Source organism: Camellia sinensis, chromosome 11 (genome assembly GCF_055761805.1).
Source record: "Camellia sinensis isolate YWXY chromosome 11, ASM5576180v1, whole genome shotgun sequence".
Taxonomy (NCBI): domain Eukaryota; kingdom Viridiplantae; phylum Streptophyta; class Magnoliopsida; order Ericales; family Theaceae; genus Camellia; species Camellia sinensis.
In genome coordinates, this window is record NC_138971.1 from 150074685 (window position 1) to 150098691 (window position 24007).

The 24007-nt window shown below is 37.0% G+C and overlaps 1 protein-coding gene and 2 pseudogenes across 1 annotated transcript; all 3 read right to left on the reverse strand.

The window, feature by feature from the left end:
* Nucleotides 1–10308: 10308 nt before the first annotated feature.
* On the reverse strand, nt 10309–11763 carry LOC114302559 (putative LRR receptor-like serine/threonine-protein kinase At3g47570 pseudogene; annotated as a pseudogene).
* A 3720-nt stretch (nt 11764–15483) lies between these two features.
* Nucleotides 15484–19428, reverse strand: LOC114302558 (putative LRR receptor-like serine/threonine-protein kinase At3g47570). Its single transcript, XM_082895548.1, has 2 exons — nt 16593–19428; nt 15484–16068 (listed from the first exon to the last, which is right to left on the reverse strand). Exons 1-2 carry the CDS (start codon nt 19426–19428, stop codon nt 15680–15682), a joined length of 3225 nt encoding a protein of 1074 aa, XP_082751674.1. The 3' UTR covers nt 15484–15679.
* Nucleotides 19429–20979: 1551 nt separating this feature from the next.
* On the reverse strand, nt 20980–22381 carry LOC145802771 (receptor kinase-like protein Xa21 pseudogene; annotated as a pseudogene).
* Nucleotides 22382–24007: the final 1626 nt, after the last annotated feature.

Sequence of the window (24007 nt, forward strand, 5' to 3'; positions counted from 1 at the left end):
TTGTATCCAAATGTCTTCATTGCCAACAGGTCAAAGCTGAACATCAGCGACCTGCCGGATTATTGCAACCCCTACCCATACCAGAGTGGAAATGGGAGCATATCACGATGGATTTTATCGTTGGATTACCTCGCTCCAGAAAAGGTATGGATTCCATTTGGGTTATTGTTGATAGACTAACCAAATCTGCTCACTTCTTACCTGTCAAGACAATCTATAATGCGGACAAATTGGCTGTTATCTATATTGATGAAATTGTAAGACTACATGGAGTGCCTGTATCTATTGTTTCTGACAGGGATTCGAAGTTTACCTCGAGGTTTTGGCAAAGCCTACAAACTGCACTGGGTACTGAACTAAGACTGAGTAGTGCTTATCATCCTCAGACAGATGGCCAATCAGAAAGGACCATCCAAACTCTGGAGGATTTATTGAGAATGTGTGTCCTTGATTTTCAGGGAGACTGGGAAAGTCATCTGCCACTAGCTGAATTCGCCTACAACAACAGCTACCATTCGAGTATTGGTATGGCGCCTTTTGAGGCATTGTATGGCAGAAAATGTAGATCTCCAATTTGCTGGGCAGAAGTTGGAGATGGGCCTTTGCTTGGGCCCGAGATTGTGTATGAAACAACTGAAAAAGTGAAACTGATACAGCAAAGACTGAAAACTGCGCAGAGCAGACAGAAAAGTTATGCAGATGTCAGAAGACGGGACAGAGAGTATGAAGTGGGTGATCACGTTTTTGTGAAAGTGACACCAATGAAGGGCCAGACTCGTTTTGGAGTCAAAGGCAAGTTAGCGCCGAGATATGTCGGACCGTATGAGATTATCGAGAAAATCAATCCGGTGGCGTATCAAGTTGCGCTCCCTCCTGAAATGGAGCACATGCATAACGTCTTCCACATCTCTATGTTGAGAGATTATCTCCGGGATCCGTTCCATGTAATAGAGCCTACCCACGTAGTGTTGAGTGATGACTACACTTACGAGGAACGACCTATACAGATTGTAAACCGACGAATCAAGAAACTGAGGAACAAAGAGATCCCATTAGTGAAAGTTGACTGGCAGAACCATGGTGGCGTGTATGCCACCTGGGAAAGGGAAGATGACATGGCTAAACGATATCCTGAACTGTTTCCACTGAATCCTGTTTTTTTCCAGAATGAAGGTAACTCGAGTTTAGAGGACTAAACTCTTTTTAAGGAGGGGAGACTGTAACAACCCTCGTACTGTTTACTGATTTATGACCGATTGATTACCGTTAATCACCGATTACTGTTAAACGAAACTGATAATGACTGATAACTGACTGATAATCGAACTGAATGAAATACTGAACCGACTGACTGAAATTGAAACTGAATTGACTGAGTATATGTTAGTTAATTGCATTCTATCTGTTTGATTGTCTGATTATCTGTTCATGCTTATATGTTTAAACTGCTAATTGAAGGCCTTATCGGCGGCCGAACTAGAAACCGATTGATGTTCCGTGACCCTCATAATTAATATGATTTTATGGTATAATTATCGGAAAACTGATTAGGTGTGATTAAATTAGATTAAAATAAGCCAATTGAAGAGTTGGACTTAATTACCGTTTTGCCATTGAGTGGGCCACTATCTCACACACATACTTGAGCCAAGAACAACATTTCCTCAGCCATTTTCCTTCTCATTGCCGACCAAGAGGGAAGAGAGGAGAGAGAGTGAGAGAAATTGAATCCTACCTTGGGTTTTGCTTGGAGAATTGAAGGAATTGAAGTATAGATTGCATATTTGAGCTCCTAGTCTTCTAATTCAAGCTCTAGGTAAGGATCTTATCTTCTTATTGATGCTATTGAACTAGTTCTTGCATGGTTCATGCTTCATTGTAGAACTAAGTCATGATTTGGTTCATTAATGATGGATTGAAGATCATTTCTTGCATGCATGTTAGTATTGTTGCATTTTGAGGCTGATTACATGGACATTAGTGCATGCATGCTCATATTGTTGTTATAGACCATGTTTTCATCTTGTTTTGAAAAGAATGAGCTCATTTGATCAAGCTTTGAAGCTTTGATTTGGTTTAAATCCTTGCATGTTGCATGTTCTTCATATTCTTGAAAATGGGTTTGAATGTGGTTTTAATTGACTCACCTTTGGGGCTTGAATTCACAAATTGAGCTTTGAAACTTGTTATACATTGAATTTAATGATGTTTTCCAGAATTTGGGCCCAAGAGGTCGAGTTTGGAGTGGTTGAATGCTTGGCTTGAGCTTGGAAGGCAGATCTGGAAATTCCAGATTTGGCTTCCTCGCTCGAGCGAAGGATTCCTCGCTCGAGCGAGCACCTTTGTCCAGGGCTCCGCTCGAGCGACCATCGAGCGACGATCGCGCGTAAAATCACAGCATCCAGTATTTTTACTGTTTTTGCAGACCGCTCGAGCGAAGGATTCCTCGCTCGAGCGAAGCCTTTGATTTTGGACTTACGCTCGAGCGGAGAAAGTCTCGCTCGAGCGAAGCTCCTATTTTCAGCAAACTTTGCAAAATGTTTTCTAAGAGTATTTTTGCATCCTCATCCCATCCTAGGCATTCTTAGGCCTAGTTTAAGACATTTAGATGAGGATATCATTGTAGAACACACTAAGGCAAATTAGGGATTAAGTTATGAGATTTCCCAACTGTGTAGCTTAGTGTGTTCAATCTGTTAACTGTGTAGGGTTGGCAACTGGGGAGACACGCTCTAGCTTACTGTAGCCCGAACTCTGTGAGTAACAATTGTGTAAAGATATGTTCAACTGATTATCTTTCGAATACTGAACTGAACTGTTTACTGAACTGGTATTATTTACTGAATGAATGTATGTCCTTTATTTCTGAACTGTACTGTGGCATCCTTAGTACTTACTGTTTACTGTTACTGTTACTGCGACAGAATTCTCTGTCGGTTCCCTCGTGGAACCACTACTGTTTACTGACTGATGGCCATCATTACTGTTCGGTCTTTCAAGACCTACTGTTACTGTTATGCTAATGGATGTACCACATATGACTGTTTACTGTACTGAACGACTGAAATACTGATTGAATTGAACTGTTTTCACTACTGTAAGGACATTCATTCTAAACCTCTTTACGCTTTATGTTATTCACTGGGCTTTAGCTCACTGCTCATATATATATGTAGGTGTACAGGCACCAGATCGGAGCTAGGAGCGTCAGGGTAACTCCAGTTTTGTCAAGCCAGCCTTTGCGCCTCACTGCGAGGTTCCGAGTTGCCATGCTATGGCTTTGGGGTGTTTTGTTTGTTTTCCCCCGTCTGTCTCCATACTGTTTGGACTACTGTACTGTTATAAAGGGATTAGGTCCCTGTACTGTGTGACTGTAAATTTTGTATAGACCGTACTGTTTTGTACAGACGGAATGTTTTCTGTACTGTTATGTAGGGTTGAGTCCCTAGTTTGAATGGATGTGAATATTGTACATACTGTTCTGCACTGTTTATGTATGAATGCATGAAAAATCTTTTGCATACAGACTGTCACAGCTCGTTGGGCATTGTTTAATTACTGTATTGGCTTCCGCCAGGCCCTGTACTCTGTTTTACTGTATTACTGTTAAGCAGGCCTTCGGTAATCTCGGATTACTGACCGGTTACGGTGCTAAACCCATAGGGCCGGGTTTGGGTCGTGATAAGCCCATTTTGCCCATAACCTCCCTCTCTAAAACACTTGGGTACCCCTTGGGGCACACCCCAAGTTTCAATCCCATGCCTTATAAACCCACTCAAAACTTCCTACCAAATCAATGTGGAACAAGCCTTATTCAAACCTTTACACTGTGTTTGGTTGGGGGATTTGAGGAGGAATTTGGAAAAGGAAATAAAAAAAGTAGATGAAATATGAATAAAATATATCTACATTTCACTTAATTTCACACACTTTTTCCCTTTCTCTTTCCAAATCTCTCCCCAAATCCTCCAACCAAATACAGCATTAAGGACTTTTCACCAGAACTCCATTTCCATGGAGCATAGTTTGGCTTCAATTTCCTATTCACTCAGTAATGGTTTTGAGCAACCAGATATACCACGTGAATCACAACACGGCATAGACCACGTTACCACTTTGACCCGCCAAATTTGACGCTCGAGTCCCACCTAAATAATATACCAAAGTTAGGAAAAAATTCTGGTTTTACCCAAAATTTCCCAACCATTTCCAATAGAAGGCATATGTAACATAGAGAAACCATAACTAGTTATGAATGTCAATGACAATACCACACAACTGTTGGGTTGGGTTTCCCTCCTATGTGGAGGATGGCCCAAAATACTTAGTAAAACCCATGTGAGTTCCAAAGCCCACATGGAGAGGTTATTTTTTGGGCTGATTTGGCCCATGATTGTAGTATTACAAACCCTTCTTTGTAACTTAGAGAAGAGATGCAGCAGCAGCAGCCACCAAAACAGAGAGGAAATGAGAGGCCAAGGTTTTGGAGAAATTCTGTCCAGCTTTGATCAAGCTATCCGATCGACATGCATTTGTGGTCCGATTGAGCTGAAATTTGGTAGGCGAGTTCACAACTCAAGACTCTAAATTCTGGACAATGGAGATCAGATTTGGAGTACTCTACTACTGGTTTTTGGCCTGTGAATAGTACCCGTTTTGGTGAGATCTTTCCTAAACTTTGTATTTTGATCTTTGGTTGCCAAGAAAGCTTACTTGTAAGTTGTTCTTGATTGTTTACCTCTAGTTCTATCTAGAGAGAACTCTTGTATACCCATTATTTGTTGATAGTGGAGATATTTGGTGGACTACGGTCCCGTGGTTTTTTCCTTTCCACATCGGGAAGGTTTTCCACGTTAAAAATTGTTGTTGCCTTGTTGTGTGATTGTTGAATCATCATTTTCAGAATATATTGTGCTCTATTAAATTGCTTCCTAATAGGTTCACACAAAGAGGGAGAATAAACTACTTCTGCTATTTTTGTACCGGATTCGAATATTTCGAATTGGCCCTTTGTTTGTTTTCTCCCAATATAGTGGTAACAGAGCTTGGTTCATATTGTTGTGTTTCTTGTGTTGAATAATGGAAGCGAATTTAAGTAGAATGGTTACTTTGAATGGTTCTAATTATCACACATGGAAAGGAAAAATGGAAGACCTCCTTTATGTGAAGCAATTTCATCTACCGGTGTTTGCTACTGAAAAACCAAAAAATAAATCTGATGAAGAATGGACATTACTACATCGACAAGTGTGTGGGTACATTAGGCAATGGGTGGATGATAATGTTTTGAATCATATTAGTGGGGAGACACATGCCCGTACACTCTGGAACAAACTTGAACAATTGTATGCTCGGAAGACTGGAAATAATAAAATGTTTCTAATAAAGCAATTGATGACTTTGAGATACCAAGATGGAACCCTATTGACAGATCACTTGAACACCTTTCAAGGAGTAATTAATCAGTTGGCTGGAATGGGTATCAAGTTCGATGATGAGGTACAAGGGTTATGCTTGCTTGGTACATTGCCAGACTCTTGGGAGACATTTAGAATGTTATTATCTAACTCGGCCCCAGATGGTGTAATCAATATAGATCTGGCTAAGAGCAGTATTTTAAATGAAGAGATGAGGAGGAAATCACAAGGATCTTCTTCACAGTCAGAGGTTTTGGTTACAGAAAGAAAGGGGAGAAGCAAGAGCAGAGGTCCGAAGAACAGAGATAGAGGTAGAAGCAAGTCCAACAAGTTTGCTAATGCTGAGTGTTATCATTGTGGGATGAAAAGGCACATCAAGAAACACTGCAAAAAATTAAAGAGACAGAACAAGGAGAAAGAGATTGAGCATGATGGAAAGGATAATGATCGAGTTGCCACCGCTACTTCCGAAGACTTTCTCATTGTTTATGATGAAGATGTTATTAACATAGCATGCCATGAGACCAACTGGGTGATTGATAGTGGTGCCTCTATTCATGCTACATCTCGAAAAGATTTCTTTACATCCTATATACCTGGCGACTTTGGTTCGGTAAAGATGGGCAATGATGGCTTGGCCAAAATTATTGGTGTTGGAGACGTGCACTTGGAGATGAATAATGGCACGAAGTTGGTTCTTAGAGATGTAAAGCACATTCCTGATATCCGTATGAATTTGATTTCTGCAGGCAAACTTGATAATAAGGGGTATTGCAACACTTTCAGTAATGGTTAGTGGAAGCTCACTAGGGGTGCTATGGTTGTGGCTCGAGGCAAGAAGCATTCTACTTTGTACGTAATGTAGGCAAGGCTCCCCAAAGAAGTTATGAATGCGGTGGATGATGAGTCTACAGTGGAATTGTGGCATAAAAGGCTTGCCCACATGAGTGAGAAAGGCCTGGCAACATTGGCTAAAAAGAATCTTCTATTTGGAATAAAGAATGCACTTTTGAAAAGGTGTACTCACTGTTTGGCAGGAAAGCAGAATAGAGTTTCCTTCAAGAGTTCCCCTCCTTCAAGAAAGCCAAATATACTTGATTTGGTATATTCAGATGTTTGTGGTCCTATAAAGACAAGAACACTCGATGGCTCTCGTTACTTTGTGACCTTCGTAGATGATCATTTAAGGAAGTTGTGGGTCTACACTTTAAAAAGCAAACATCAAGTGTTGGAGACTTTTAAACAGTTCCAAGCCTTAGTTGAGAAACAAACTGGGAAGAAGCTCAGGTGCATCAAAAAAGATAACAGGGGAGAGTATTGTGGTCCTTTTAATGATTATTGCAGACAACAGGGTATTCGACATCAAAAGACACCCCCGAAGACTCCTCAGTTGAATGGTTTAGCTGAGAGGATGAACAAGAAACTGGTTGAAAGAGTTAGATGCTTGCTTTCACAGGCACGGTTGCCAAGATCCTTTTAGGGTGAGGCTTTGAGCACAGTTGTACATGTTCTTAATCTCACACCATGTGTTCCTCTTCAGTTCGATGTACCAGATAGAGTTTGGACTGGCAAGAATGTTTCCTATGATCACTTGCGTGTCTTTGGATGTAAAGCATTTGTTCACATTCCCAAAGATGAGAGGTCTAAGCTCGATGTGAAAACCAGACAGTGCATTTTCTAGGCTATGGCCTAGATGAGTTTGGCTACAGGTTATATGATCCAGTTGACGAGAAACTAGTGAGAAGCCGAGATGCTGTGTTTATTGAAGATCAAACTATACAAGATATTGAGAAAGCAGAGAACACAATGTCCTAGCATAGTGATGGTCTGGTTGACTTGGATCCAATTCCTCTGACAGATTTGCCAGCACAGGTTGAGGATGACCAACAAGGTCTAGGTGATGCAGATGATCCCTTACAGGCTGAGACAAGTGATGAGACTCTTAAGCAATTGGGAACACCAGAGATACCACCAGATATTCCAACCAGGAGGTTAGCTAGAGACCGACATCCTTCCACTTGGTATTCTGCAGATGACTATGTGTTAATGACTAATGGGGGAGAGCCCGAGTGTTATGCAGAAGCCATGGAAGATGATCATAAGCTGGAGTGGGCTGATGCGATGCAAGATGAGATGCAATCATTGCATGACAATCACACCTTTGAGTTAGTAAAGTTGCCTAAGGGCAAAAGAGCTTTAAAGAACAAGTGGGTGTACAGGGTGAAACATAATGAACTCACTTCACAACCACAATACAAAGCTAGACTAGTTGTTAAAGGGTTCAGTCAAAGAAAAGGCATTGATTCTGATGAGATCTTCTCACCAATTGTAAAAATGTCTTCTATTCGTGTGGTTCTTGGCTTAGCCGCTAGTCTAGACTTAGAGATTGAGCAAATGGATGTGAAAACTCCCTTCCTTCATGGTGACTTGGAGGAAGAGATTTACATGGAACAACTAGAGAGTTTCAGGGTGAAAGGAAAAGAGGATTATGTGCGTCAACTTAAGAAACGTCTTTATGGTCTGAAACAGGCACCCATGCGGTGGTATAAGAAGTTTGAGTCAGTTATTGGGGAGCAAGACTACATGAAAACTACTTTTGACCATTGTGTATTTGTGCAGAAATTCTCTGATGATGATTTTATTATTTTACTGCTCTATGTTGATGAAATGTTGATTGTTGGCAGGAATCTTTCAAGAATTGACAAATTGAAGAAGCAACTAAGTAAGTTCTTCGCCATGAAATACTTGGGGCCAACAAAGCAAATTCTTGGTATTCCAATCTATCGAGACAGAAAAGAGAAGAAGTTGTACATGTCACAAGAGCAGTGTATTGAAAAAGTGCTTGAAAGATTCAATATGAACAATGCTAAAGTGGTTAGCTCACCTCTTGCTACTCATTTTAAGTTAAGCACTAATCAAAGCCCTTCTACAAATAAAGACAAGGAAGATATGGAAAGAGTTCCATATGCCTCAACTGTAGGAAGCTTAATGTATGCAATGGTCTACACAAGGCCAAATATAGCTCATTCAGTTTGAGTAGTTAGCCGATTTCTTTCAAATCCAGGAAGAGAGCATTGGAATGCAGTAAAGTGGATAATGAGATATCTTAGAGGCACTTCCAGGTTGACACTCAGTTTTGGAAATGGACAACCAATTTTAGTTGGCTACACTGATGCAGATATGGAAGGAGATGTGGATGCCCATAAGTCTACTTCAGGTTATTTGATCACTTTCTCAGGTGGAGCTGTTTCTTGGCAGTCGAGGTTGCAAAAATGTGTTGCACTCTCTACAACAGAAGCAGAGTTTATCGCGGCAACGGAAGCTTGTAAAGAGTTGTTATGGATGAAAAAGTTCTTGACGGAGCTTGGTTTCAAACAACAACAATATGTGTTGTTTTGTGATAACCAAAGTGCTATGCACTTGGCTAAGAACTCTATATTCCATTTGAGGTCGAAGCACATCAACGTGAGGTACCATTGGATAAGAGAAATTCTTAATCATAAGTTGTTCGAACTTAAAAAAATTCATACTGATGATAATGGTGCTGATATGTTGACAAAAGCTCTGGTAAGGGAGAAGCTTGAGACTTGTTGCTCGATTGCCGGGATGGAGAATCCCTCCACCTAGTCGGAAAGGGAGAGATTTGTTGGGTTGGGTTTCCCTCCTACATAGAGGATGGCCCAAAATACTTAGTAAAACCCATGTGAGTTCCAAAGCCCATATGGAGAGGTTATGTTTTTGGGTTGATTTGGCCCATGAGTGTAGTATTACAAACCCTTCTCTGTAACTTAGAGAAGAGATGAAGCAGCAGCAGCCACCAAAACAGAGAGGAAAGGAGAGGCCAAGGTTTTGGAGAAATTTTGTCCAGCTTTGATCAAGCTATCCAATCGACATGCATTTGTGGTCCGATTGAGCTGAAATTTGGTAGGCGAGTTCACAACTCAAGACTCTAAATTCTGAACAATGGAGATCAAATTTGGCGTATTCTACTGCTGGTTTTTGGCCTGTGAACAGTACCCGTTTTGGTGAGATCTTTCCTAAACTTTGTATTTTGATCTTTGGTTGCCAAGAAAGCTTATTTGTAAGTTGTTCTTGATTGTTTGCCTCTAGTTCTATCTAGAGAGAACTCTTGTATATCCATTATTTGTTGATAGTGGAGATATTTGGTGGACTACGGTCTCGTGGTTTTTTCCTTTCCACATCGGGAAGGTTTTCCACGTTAAAAATTGTTATTGCCTTGTTGTATGATTGTTGGATCATCATTTTCAAATTATTTTCAGAATATATTGTGCTCTATTAAATTGCTTCCTAATAGGTTCACACAAAGAGGGAGAATAAACTACTTCCACTATTTTTGTGCTGGATTCGAATATTTCGAATTGGATTTTTGTTTGTTTTTCTCCCAACAACAACCACTTTCATGACTTATCTAGCTTACCAATTACAGATTCAAAAAAGGAGAGAAGGAAAGGAAATTCTACAATATCAAAACAACCTATAGATGTGGCTATAGTTAAAAATCATTCCTCCTTCCATACTAATGCCCTTGTCCCCTAACCCCTAGAAATACACTTCTAATCTTGTGTAGTTCCGTCAGAACATCTCCCGCACTCATTCTCTCACTTGGAAGTTCAGCAGCACATGAAACTCCAATTTGAAATACCGATACAAGACAAATCTTCAATTTAGAAATGTTGGTTGAGCAACATTGTTGAGTCCTACTTGGCTCCTCTTCATCTTCCAATATCATTTTGGGATCAATGATCTCCATTACTTGATCCGGGAGACACATTTTTACATAGTTACAAAGGTTATTGCTCATAAACATGTTATTAGTAGGTCTTTTCCTTATGAACATTTCCAATAGTAACACTCCATAACTATACATATCTCATTGTGTTGATACCTCCTCACCTATACCGTACTCTGCAATATGAAACAGTGAAAAAAAAAAAAAAAAAAAAAAAAAAGCCAAAATTTTTAATTTTAGTATAATTGTTGAACTAGTAAATTGTATATCTTTTCATAATTAAAAAAAAAATCTTCTGCAACATTTCAAAAGATAAAATAATCTCAAGATTTGATATCTATGTTCAGATATGATAGGGGTAGGACAATTTGATTTAATTTGTTGTGTTAGCTGAACACACAAAAAAGCATAGGCAAGGAAAGTCATGTCTAGAATCACTAAAATGATGCTTAATTTCTATGTAATCTCATAATTGGTGTTTAGTTCACCTCAAAGTAATAAAAATGAAACTAAATAATATTTCTTAATCAATTTCTGTGCACTGATTTGACTCATTTTATGCTAGCTCATTATTCAATTTGTTCGGTTTCTTAATAAATAAATATAATAATGTAAGGTTTCATAGTCGATTTTTATGTATGTACCCATTCTTTCTCCTTCTAAACACACATTATTATGTACTAATTGGGCGTTGTTTTTTTTTTTTTCACCTGGGCTAACATAGCCAACAGTTCCTCTAATCCCAATTGAACTTGATTGTTGACGATTGGATAGACTGGTGATTGCTAAAAAAATATTTGCCAAGCCAAAATCACTAACATGGGCACACAAATCACCATCAAGGAAAATATTACTTGGCTTTAAATCACAATGAATAAAAGCCATTTCACAATGATGGTGAAAATAATCCAATGCAGAAACCACATCAATTGCAATGTTTAGCCTTTGAACAAAATTCAAGTTCTTAGGTTCTTGCTGCTCTGAAAGACTTGGGTGTAACCATCTCTCTAAACTCCCATTTTCCATGAACTCAAAGACCAAGGCCTCGAAATCATTGCCTTTAAAATCAATACCTGAGCAAGACGTGATTATCCTGACAAGATTTCTGTGGCGAATTTTCTTCAATGCTTCACATTCTGTTATGAAACTCTTGCTCGCTCCTTGTTTGTGAAGGTTGAGTACCTTCACGGCAATAATATGTTAACCAAAGTTGAGAATCCCTTTATAAACAAAAGCATATCCTCCATCACCAATTAAGTTGTCTGGAGAGAACCCATCGGTTGCTTGAAGAAGTTCTCCATAAGAGAATTGTAGATAATGGTTTTGCAATGGCAGGGCTTGACGTGATTGTTGTCTGGACCTTCTCATTCGATAAAGAAAATCTAAAAGGAAAAATAATAATAGAACAATAGTGAGAGTAACTACTACAGTTATTGCTCTATGATTTACAGATCGTTTCCTTTCCTTTGAATCTTTCACCGAACATGCAGGTAATTGTAATTCTTCAATTCCTCCACAAAGCTTACTATTTCCAGCAATTGAGAAGGCACTGATGTTTGTGAAAACTTCTCCATTTGGAACTACGCCTTGAAACATATTGTAAGAAAGATTGACCACAATCTATGGTAACATTGGATTTCCTATATGGTATTGCCATTAATTATGTTATTAAATAATAATATTGGGGGTAAATGTGTCAACAAGAAACCCATAGGACTTATAGGAACATAAGTTTTTTCACAGGACTATATGTGGCATAAGTCTTCCAAATAGGACTTATGTGACGTGATGTGAACATTGAGTGTAATGTGGAAAAATGAAATATGACAATTGGAATCCTCAAATGTGTACCCTCAAATTTTGATGACAATGTGTACATGACTTTTGAAAATAGAATGTGATGTCAACAACTGTGGGTTCGTATTGATACATTTTGTAAGTCAACACTTGGGTCTTCTAGTACGTGATAATAATTGATGGCGAAACATGGCAAAATCATCAACAAGATGCGTTTTGCTTATTTATTTCAATAATTATAACACTAGTAGATGATGTTGAAGGCAGAACTTTATGTAGATTGCATACAGTTACCCAAATAGTAAAACATAACACTAGTAGATGATTTTGCCATGTTTCACCACCAATTACTACTACTAGAAGACCCAAGTGTTGACTTACAAAATGTATCAATATGAACCCACATTTGTTGACATCACATCCTATTTTCAAAAGTCATGTACACATTATCAAGATTTGAGGATACACATTTGAGGATTCCCATTATCACATTCCATTTTTCCACATTAGATTCAATGTTCACTTCATGTCACATTGACTTCATAAGTGTGTACACTTTTACATTGCGTTTCATAGTCTAGAGCCAATGATTGGTGGACGTTCTAAGTGCATCATTGTCTCATTTCCCAATTGGGCTATGTACATGAGAATGTAACTTTCACATTCAAAGTGAACTCACATTTATATTGGGATGTTTACATTTCATATGAAAAATAGTTATGTTTCTCTTTCAAACTGTGCCAATAAATTTGACGCAATGGCCACTAACATGTGAATCCATCACATTGCCTTTATGTTTCACAATAAATCAGGTTGATGTAAACTGCCACTATGTTCACATTAACCTGGATTAAGACATTAATGTTGTCAAGGACAACAAATGCAGCAGCTTGAAAGTCGCTTAACTTGTACCCATTTTAAGGAACAAGCATAAAATGGGGGTGGCAACAATACCATTTATAGTAAAATTAGATTTCTCATGTATGGAATGTCAATTTTAAAATTCAAATTCCCAATCACATATATATGATCACAATCTATGACTATATTGGATTTCCTATATGGTATTGCCATTAATTAGGTTATTAAATAATATTGGGGATAAATGTGTCAACAAGAAACCCACTGAACTTACAGGAACATAAATTTTTCACAGGACTATATGTAGCATAAGTTTTCTAAATAGGACTTATAAATAATTTATCCCTACAAAAAATATAACCAATCATAATCAAATATTTTAATGGGAGGCATTTCATCCCCCGAAAATGGGGGAGCCCGAATCCCCCGAAATTCCATTTCAGGTAAAAAAAAAAAGGAAAAAAGAAAGAATAAAAGAAAACAGTTTCCAAAATTGGAAATTAGGTGGATTAGGGGGCAACTTTTTAGGGCTACAAATCATTTCCCTATTTTAAAATAATATCATAACTAAAAAAAAAAAATATTTGGTTATAACATAAGAAAAAAATGGCGCACTAAGTGTGCATATGGTTTGAGGTGTTGGTATGGGGTGTATAATAGAATTCTCCCTCTTTTGTAACTACTTATATCTCTTGTTCTCTGTCCATATACATTATATACATTCAGCATGTTTCACTTTAAAATTTTTATCTTTCCTGGTAATTTGAACATATGTAATGATTCTCATTATCAGTAATGGTAGATTTGGGGTTTGGAAGGGCTGCATTTGTCTGGTAATACTCAAATCTGATACAATTTATGCTCATGTATCTCCAATTGCTCTGTTATGTCACTCCTCTCTGAATCACTACAAATTTTGGAGGGATTTAGGTTTTTTTTTTCAATGTGGTTCTGCATCTACTGGGTTACACAATCAAATTTAATATTCACTTATGCTGTGTTTGGTTGGGAGATTTGGGGAGGAATTTGGAAAGGGAAATGGAAAATGTAGGTGAAATGTGAATAAAATATGCCTATATTTCACCTAGTTTCACACACTTTTTCCCTTTCCCTTCAAAAATTCCTCTCCAAATCTCCCAACCAAACACAGCATTAGTAAATGTTGTGAGACTGATACATCCACTGATGGAATAAGTGGGTACGTCATCTTTCATTTGTATGGCATTTGGATTTTGTAGATGAGGGGGCTATTTTTACATGGAGGCCATGTTTGTTTGGGCAGATATGGTATTGGATTTAAATTAATAATTATCCAACAAAATACATAATCCTAGCTTTGGGGGAATATGAATCCCAACATAGAAATTAAGGTCCAAACTAATAGTCCACCCAGATATGATGTCTTATATGGGGGACTATAAATACCAATGGGGCGGAATACAAAATTAATAGCATTTTGTCAATTCCACCCCATAATCTTAAACCAATCCAAACATTGGATATGATACACAATTAAAATGATTGATAATTTCATAATTAACCATCCTTAGTAAAAATACTAATCCAAGTTTATCTGGTTGCCCAAACAAACCTAAACGTTGGTGACAATGACTTGGGATGGATGGAGCCAGCGTTGGTGCAGTTGGAGACTGTTGGCACAGTGGAATCAAAGAGAGGGAGCGAGATTGTAGTAGAGATAATGAGGGCTTAGGGAAAAAATGTCTAATTTTTTATTTTCACAATAAAATATACATGGATAAATTACACTATACACTGAATCCCATTTTACACTCTGTTGTGTTAGCTGTCGGTGTCTTTCCTTGGTTGATTCTGAATCATTTTTGGCTCAAAATTTGAACTTTTTACGACTTGAAATTAATTCGAAAAATGTTTAGGGACATAAATACGAGTTCAAAAAGTGGTCCGGACTCAGGAATATGAAAGGGCAGTTGTCGTTTTGAGGCACGGAAAAGGTTCAGGTTAAGGCCAACCAATGATCGGAAATGACTCAATTGCTAAAGCGAATCCACACTTGAGCTAAGTGCTTGGAATTTTTCATATTCCTATTTCCATATTATTCATATCATTATCAATAGTAGCAGCTTGGCTCCAGAACTAAGTATTGTAGCCGATCAAAATAGGGTGTCTCTACAACTGGATATGGTTCCGCACCTTGACTATATCATTTGAAAAGGTTTCTTCATCTCTTGTTTTCAGATTCATAGTTTGTGTTCATTTGGGTTTACTGTGCTTTCATTGATATTGATTAATTGAAGCACTTCAAGGCAATATTTTGTTTTACTCATAATAAAACTATCATATCTCCTTTCAGTTATATACATTGATAGTTTTAGTTTTGCATCAAAGTAATATGTATCTAGTACCATGACACCATTAGACTCAATGATTGTATGGAAATCATTTATGATGAGAGTGAAATCAACATTAATGACAACATATTCCCTATGCTTTAATAATTTATATGAGCAGTTAGTATTTGATGAACGATAAATTCATAATCCATTATGCTATGAGCTAAAGTTCTGTTTTTTTTTTCTTCCTTTTATGGCATCAGTTTTTGTTTTGAGCCAAGCTCTCTTATTTACATTAGAACTACTTGAGAGCATAATTCAGAGAAATAACAATGATAAAATGAGATGGAGAAGGCATATGTAACATAGAGAAACCATAACTAGTTATGAATGTCAATGACAATACCACACAACCACTTTCATGACTTATATCTAGCTTACCAATTATAGATTCAGTAAAGGAAAGAGAAGGAAAGGAAATACTACAATATAAAGATAACCTATAGATGTGGCTATAGTTAAAAATCATTCCTCCTTCCATACTAATGCCCTTGTCCCCTAACCCCAAGAAACACACTTCTAATCTTGTGTAGTTCCATAAGAACATCTCCCGCACTCATTCTCTCACTTGGAAGTTCAGCAGCACATGAAACTCCAATTTGAAATACCAGTACAAGACAAATCTTCAATTTAGAAATGTTGGTTGAGCAACACTGCCGAGTCCTACTTGGCTCCTCTTCGTCTTCCAATGTCATTTTGGGATCAACGATCTCCATTACTTGATCCGGAAGACACATTTTTACATAGTTACAAAGGTTATTGCTCATAAACATGTTATTATTAGGTCTTTTCCCTGTGAACATTTCCAATAGTAACACTCCATAGCTATACATATCTCCTTGTGTTGATACCTCCTCACCTATACCGTACTCTGCAATATGAAACAGTGGGGAAAAAAAAAAAAAAAAAAAGAAGCCCAAATTTTTAATTTTGGTATAATTGTTGAACTAGTAAATTGTATGGTAATTAAAAAAAAAAAATCTTCTTCAACATTTCAAAAGATAAAATAATCTCAAGGTTTGGTATCTATGTTCAACTATGATAGGGGTAGGACAATTTGATTTAATTTGTTGTGTTAGCTAAACACACAAAAAAGCAAAGGAAAGTCATGTCTAGGGTCACTAAAATGATGCTTAATTTCTATGTAATCTCATAGTTGGTTTTTAGTTCACCTCAAAGTAATAAAAATGAAACGAAATAATATTTCCTAATCAATTTTTGTGCACTCATTTGACTCATTTTATGCTAGCTCATTATTCAATTTGTTCAGTTCCTTAATAAATAAATATAATAATAATGTAAGGTTTCATGGTTGGTTTTTAGGTGTGTACTCATTCTTTATCCTTTCAAACACACATTAATATGTACTAATTAGGCGTCGTTTTTTTTTTTTACCTGGGGCAACATAGCCAACTGTTCCTCTAATCCCAACTAAACTTGATTGTTGATGATTGGATAGACCAGTGATTGCTGAAAAAATCTTCGCCAAGCCAAAATCGCTAACATGGGCACACAAATCAGCATCAAGAAGAATATTGCTTGGCTTTAAATCACAATGAATAAAAGTCATTTCACAATGATGGTGAAGATAATCCAATGCAGAAGCCACATCAATTGCAATGTTTAGCCTTTGAACAAAATTCAAGTTCTTAGGTTCTTGCTGCTCTGAAAGACTTGGGTGTAACCATCGCTCTAAACTCCCATTTTCCATGAACTCAAAGACCAAGGCCTTGAAATCATTGCCTTTAAAATCAATACCTGAGCAAGATGTGATTATCTTGACAAGATTTCTGTGGCGAATGTTCTTCAATGCTTCACATTCTGTTATGAAACTCTTGCTCGCTCCATGTTTGTGAAGGTTGAGTACCTTCACAGCAATAATTTGTTCACCAAAGTTGAGAATCCCTTTATAAACAGAAGCATATCCTCCATCACCAATTAAGTTGTCCGGAGAGAACCCATTGGTTGCTTGAAGAAGTTCTCCATAAGAGAGTTGTAGATAATGGTTTTGCAATGGCGGGGCTTGACATGATTGTTGTCTGGACCTTCTCATTGGACAAAGAAAAGCTAAAAGGAAAAATAATAATAGAACAATAGTGAGAGTAACTACTACAGTTATTGCTCTATGGTTTAAATATCGTTTCCTTTCCTTTGAGTCTTTCACCAAACATGCAGGTAATTGCAATTCTTTAATTCCTCCACAAAGCTTACTATTTCCAGCAATTGAGAAGGCACTGATGTTTGTGAAAACTCCTCCATTTGGAACTTCGCCTTGAAACATATTGTAAGAAAGATTGACATATTGAAAGAAAGGAAACTTGCCTAGAAACATCGGAATCTGTCCAGACAAGTTATTGTGAGAAACATCTAGGAATTGAAGACCTTTAAGTTGTTCGAAAGATTTGGGAATTGTACATTCGAAAAGGTTATTCCCCATTATGAGATATTCTAAAACTTGACAACTACCAAGAGCGACTGGTATTTCTCCAAACAGTTTGTTGTTTGAGACATGTAGTTCCTCTAGATTTTTCAAGTTGCCTACTTCTTGTGGTAGTAGTCCTGTTAGGTGGTTTTGATTCAAGAAGAGAGCAATGAGAGAAGAAAGATCAAAGATTTGTTGAGGTATTGGTCCAGTGAGGTAATTGTATCCAAGATGGATTAGTTGTAGATTTGTACAATTACCGAAAGACATAGGTATGCTTCCTTCTATCATATTACCACAGAGGTAAAACATACCAAGTCGAGTTAGGTTTCCAATAGAGGATGGAATATGTCCAGAGATGTTATTTTGGCAAAGCAACAACCTTTCCAACATGGACAGTTTTCCAATGGAATCAGGAATACTATCTGTGAGCATGTTGTTACCTAAATCGAGCATCCGCAAATTTACAAGGTTCCCAATACCCAGAGGTATGCTTCCAAATATATAGTTCTCTGCTAGACCAAACCAAGTGATCTTGGTGGAGAGATTTGCAATGGCATGGGGAAACAAACCTTTTAAACCATTTCCACCCAGTTCCAGAGTTTGTAAATTGGAACAATTGGATAAAGAAGTGAAGAAGTTCATTATTTCATTGCCTTCATTTGTTCCAAGTGAGTAGCTATGAGCTAGTAATAGTTCTAGAGAATCAAGGGTACCTAGGTTCATTGGCATGGGCCCGGTAAAAAAATTGCCACTAAGACTAATTTGTACAAGTCTCGTAGCATTGGCAATTGACAATGGCACAGGGCCATACAACTGATTGTTTCCAATATAAAATCCTTGTAAATTTGGAAGGGTCAAGCCTAAATCTGGTGGGAGAATTCCATGCAATTGGTTGCTAGTGATAGAGAAGTAATAGACTGATGAGATGTTGTAAAGTGATGGAGGAACTGTACCGGACAAATTGTTTACTGCCAGTTGAAGAAACTCCAACTTTGAAAGCTGCCCAAGTTCGGTGGGAATGGTTCCCTCTAGATTATTGCCCACCAGACCAAGCACACGTAGACTGGAAAGATTCCCAATTGAAATTGGGATAGTTCCAGTTAGATGATTGACTCCAAGATTCAAGTGCCAAAGATTGGACAAGGAACCCAGCTCAGTAGGAATTTTACCTCCTAGATTGTTACCACGCATACTGATAACTCTCAAGTGTGAACAATGAGTCAAATTGGTAGGAAATTCACCTTGGAAAGAGTTATTCAAAAGCAGAAGATGCTGCAGATGAAACAACTTGCCAATTTGTGGTGGGATTTCTCCATGAAAACTATTGTTACTGAGATCAATCGTCCTAAGGAAGGTGAGGTTCCCAATTTGAGGAGATAGAGAACCCACCAATGTTAGAGATGATATGTTTAGGATTGTCACACGTTGATGTCGACGACCGCATGAGACTCCTTGCCAATTGCAAAAGTGAACGGAATGATTCCATGAGCTTAAGGTACTGAAAGGATCTACTGTTATTAGATCCTTGATTGCAAGCAGGGCTTGATGGTCTGTCTCATTTGTGAAGGGGAAACTAGTCTTGGATGATGATCCAAGAGAGATCATGGCGAAAAACAAGAAAATGAAACAGAGGAGAGGTGTGTTTAGTTGCCTCATAAACAACATATCCATTTGTTCCATTTGGTGTCTAAAACACATATGAAGTGATGAAAAATGAGCTGATTCAATTACGCTACCAAAGTAAGAACCACATGTATATACAATGACAAATATATGAACAGATGGAAAATTGATCAATGGTCCCATAGTACCATAGTATGTTTTAATGTTTTTTCTATCGATGTTGTAAAAAAATAATGATGAAATCGACTTTTGTCTCTGATTTGATAGTCAGTTGACTCCAGTAATGCTTTTATTAGTCAGTAGCATCATATTAACATGATGAGTAACTACTATGAGTTGATATATTTATTGATATACATTGGTTAATCTCTATATCATTATTATTATTGTTTTATTTAGATTTTAATGGGCCAACATGACAACATAGGTTCCAATTGCCGGGAGATTAAAAATTGTTCTTGACTTGCTTTCTCTGCCGTCTTTTAACTCTTAGAATAATGATGGCACAGAGAAAGTCAGGAATGGTCACTAAATTGATGTTGATTTAGAAATGTAGATCGTTGATTCCAAGCCAAATGTCGCACATGAGAAAATTATCAATAATTAATGTAATGATGATCATATTATTTTGCCATACCATTCCATCTGTCCACACAGGCTTTGGTACCAAATATGAGTAGTAGTGTTTACACATTGGTGATAAACATACTACTATAATTATTAATTTAATATAGGGAAATTCTATAATACATACCTCATTTTGAGGTGTGTACCATATGCCCTACTTATGACGTCAGTGATTTTTGGTTATAACCTATTATGGTTAGTTATGACATGGTTATAATTTATTGTGATGTTAGTTATTACTCATTGGGATGTTGGTTATGATTATATTTTTTTGTTAGGATTGAAAAGGTCTTTGTGCATATTTTATGTGGTATTTGATTTGATTATTATTTTATTTTTTTTAAATTATGATTGAAAATGATTTAATTATGATATTTGTAGTAATTAACATCACAAATGTCATAACTTGCATATGATACGCACTCTTTTAAGGGTGTATTATAATATGACCAATTAATATATTTTATATTTATCCATTACAATATCAGCATAAAACTGAGTCCATTTGTTTAAATTAGTAATTGTTAAGTTACAACTTGTTCTAAATATTCAGAATTTTGTAGCAGAATATGAGGGAGAAAACTGACTCATCAATTAATGCCTATTAATATAGGGAGATTTCAGATCAGTGTAGAATTTGAAAAATAATTACTCCTACAAATTAGTGATAAACTTCATCAATATTAACAATTAAAATTATAATTTTTTTCATACATATGTAATAATTTCATCACATCTGACAGGTAATTTTTCCATTAAAATATGCATGAGAGATGGCTGACTCGTTAATTTAGTCCCCATTAAAATATGAGTGATATTGATTAGTCTTTGATGCATGATAACTCATAATCTACTATGTTATGAACTAATTCTTTTTCTTTTTTTTTTAGTGGTATCAGTTATTGTTTATGGCCAAAGCTCTTACATGCATAATAGAACTAAGTGAGAGCAGAAAACTCAAAACATACAAAAATAAGATGTAGAAGGAAAATTATGTGTGTGTGTGTGTGAGAGAGAGAGAGAGAGAGAGAGAGAGAGAGAGAGAGAGAGCATCAACATAAGCTAGAGATGCGGTTAATTCAGTTGAGAATCATTCATCCTCTCATTCTAACGCCCTTGTCTCCTACTCTTGAGAAATACATTTCTAATCTTGTGTAGTTCTGTAAGAACATCTCTAGCTGTCATTCTCTCACTTGGCAATTCAGAAGAGCATGAAACTCCAATTTGAAGGATTGGTACAAGGTACACCTCCAATTCAGAAATGGAAGTTGAGCTACTTTGCATGATCCTACTCAGCTCCTCTTCTTCTTCCATTATGATTTTAGGATCAATGATCTCTGTTACTTGATCAGGAAGAGACATTTTTGCGTAGCTGTGGAGGTTAATATTGCCGGTAAACATACTACCGGTAGGTCTTTTTCTTGTGAATATTTCCAGTAGTAGCACTCCATAACTATACATATCACCTTGTCGATACCTCCTCACCCATACCATACAAAACAGTTAAATAAAGACCCAAATTTCAAAATTTTCAACATTTAAAAATGGGTAAATTACATTCGTAGCCCCTCTATTTTGGCCCCTGTGTCATTTTGGTCCCTATAATTTCAATTGACTCGATTTTGACAATGAATTTATGACTGTCTCAATTTAGTCTAATTGATTACAAATGTTAACATGTTTAATAGAAAATACACACATAAGTGGTATGAGTCATATTTTTAGAAGCAAAATTAATAAACTTGGCCAACTTCGTAAGTTAATTTCAACCAATTTGGTGATTATTTTCATCAAAAAAAACGCTAACAATATTATCAATTTGACCAAATTGACACAAAATCTAAAATTAAGGATCAAGATTGAGCCAATTGAAAGTGTAAGAATTAAAATGACACAAGGGACAAAATGTAGGGATTACTAGTGTAATTTACCCTTTAAAAATATAAAATTAACTCAAGGGTTAATATTTATGTTGGGATGCCAGAAGGATAGGAAAATTGTTGATTTAATTTATTGTAGTAGCTAAACACAACTTGGTAAATTTCTGAAGGGTGTCATCTCTAACATCACTGAAAGTCTAGAAGCATAACTTCTATATAAACTTGTACTTAGTTTTTAGTTTACCACAAAGTGATAAAGAAAATATATAACACTTCTTAATCAATTTCAGTGTAAAGATCAATAAATATCGACAAGTACCTGGAGCAACATATCCAACAGTTCCTCTAATGCAAATTGAACTTGATTGTTGATGATTAGATATGGTGGCTGAAAGAATCCTTGCCAGGCCAAAATCACCGACATGGGCACATAAGTCATCATCAAGAAGAATATTACTTGGCTTCAAATCACACTGAATGATAGCCACTTCACAATGGTGGTGAAGATAATCCAAAGCAGAGGCAACATCAATGATAATATTTAGCCTTTGAACAAAGTTCAAGTTCTTAAGGTCAACTTGTTCTGGAAGACTTGGGTGCAGCCAAGTCTCTGAACTCCCATTTGTCATGAACTCGAAGACCAATGCCTTAAAATTGTTGCCTTTAAAATCAATACTAGAGCAAGATGTGATTACCTTGACAAGATTACTGTTAGGTCCCTTGATTGTCAAAACCGGGTACAAAACTTTGCGTTGAAAAAGTTGTAATTTTTCCTGTGTTCTTCCCGCTCGAGCGGGATCATTGGCGCTCGAGCGGAGATTGGGTTCTCTCAGTATTTTGTCAGGTCTGTAAAAATACTGGAGCGGGTTCTCAAGCGCTCGAGCGGAATTCTGTTTGATCACACGCATGTTTTGCTGAATCCGCTCGAGCGGGATGTTGGGCGCTCGAGCGGAGATCGCGGACTCAGGTTGCCTATTTATACCTGTTTAGGTTGATTTTAGGTTTTACTTTTCCTAGATCTCATTCAAGAGTCCTAGGGTTTTGTTTGAAATTTTCTTCTGAGGTTTTTGTGAGTTTTCCTTGATGTTTTTGAGAGAGTTCTAAACTTATGATTTGAGATTCATACATCAAGGAGTTTGTTATTTTATATTCAAGAGAGTTCTCTTCGGAGGATTCCGAAGATTCAAATGTAGAGTTTTAAAAGGCGTTTGATTCTGTACGTAGTTGTTAATTCGACAAGTGAAGTTGTGGATTCAACTTCAGGATTGATCAGTTTCGAGACGAAGGTGTGGTGAAAAAGTTACAGAAGATTCGAAGACAAATTGACTGAGTTGGATAATTTGTGTATTATCTTTGTAATCTTTCTTTCTTCAGTAGTGGATTGATTAGTGGCGGTTCGCCCGTGGTTTTTTATTACAATTGAAGATTCTTCAATTGTGGTTTTTTCCACGTAAAAATCGTTTGTGTCAATTTATTGTTTATTCAGGAAAACAACAATCTAAATCACTTTCGTAAGTGCTTGATGATTTAGATTGCGTGTTTTGAATAATTAGAATTTGGAATATTTTAATCTTGATCTAATCACGAATCACTTTAGGATTTTCAATTGGTATCAGAGTAGGTCACTCTATTTTTTAAAAATATAGGAGTGTGATTTTGTGTGACTAGTGATATGGATTCTATTCGTGAAGGTAACTCGACCCATTGACCTCCTTTACTCGATAGTACAAACTATTCTTATTGGAAAGCTCGTATGAGTGCGTTTTTAAAATCCATCGATGAGAAAGTTTGGCACAGCGTAATCTATGGGTGGAGTGAACCTACTGTCACCGTTGATGGTGTTGATATTCCTAAACCCCTTGATAAATGGGACATAACTGATTACCAAATCTCGAGTTGGAACAGTAAGGCTCTGAATTCCCTGTTTTGCTCTGTCACACCTGAAGAATTTCGTCGTATCTGCACGTGTGAGGTAGCAAAAGAGGCTTGGGACATTTTGGAAACGATTCACGAAGGTACTACTTCTGTCAAAAGGTCAAAACTTCAACGTCTCATCTCCGCTTTTGAAACCCTTTTTATGCGCGATGATGAGACGTTTGATGATTTCTATGCAAAACTTAGTGATATCGTGAATTCCTGTTTCACACTCGGGGAAAAAATCCCGGAAGCTAAATTTGTTGGAAAAATTTTGAGGTCCTTACCCGAGAGGTTCCAATCAAAAGTGATAGCCATTGAGGAGGCTCAGAATGTTGATA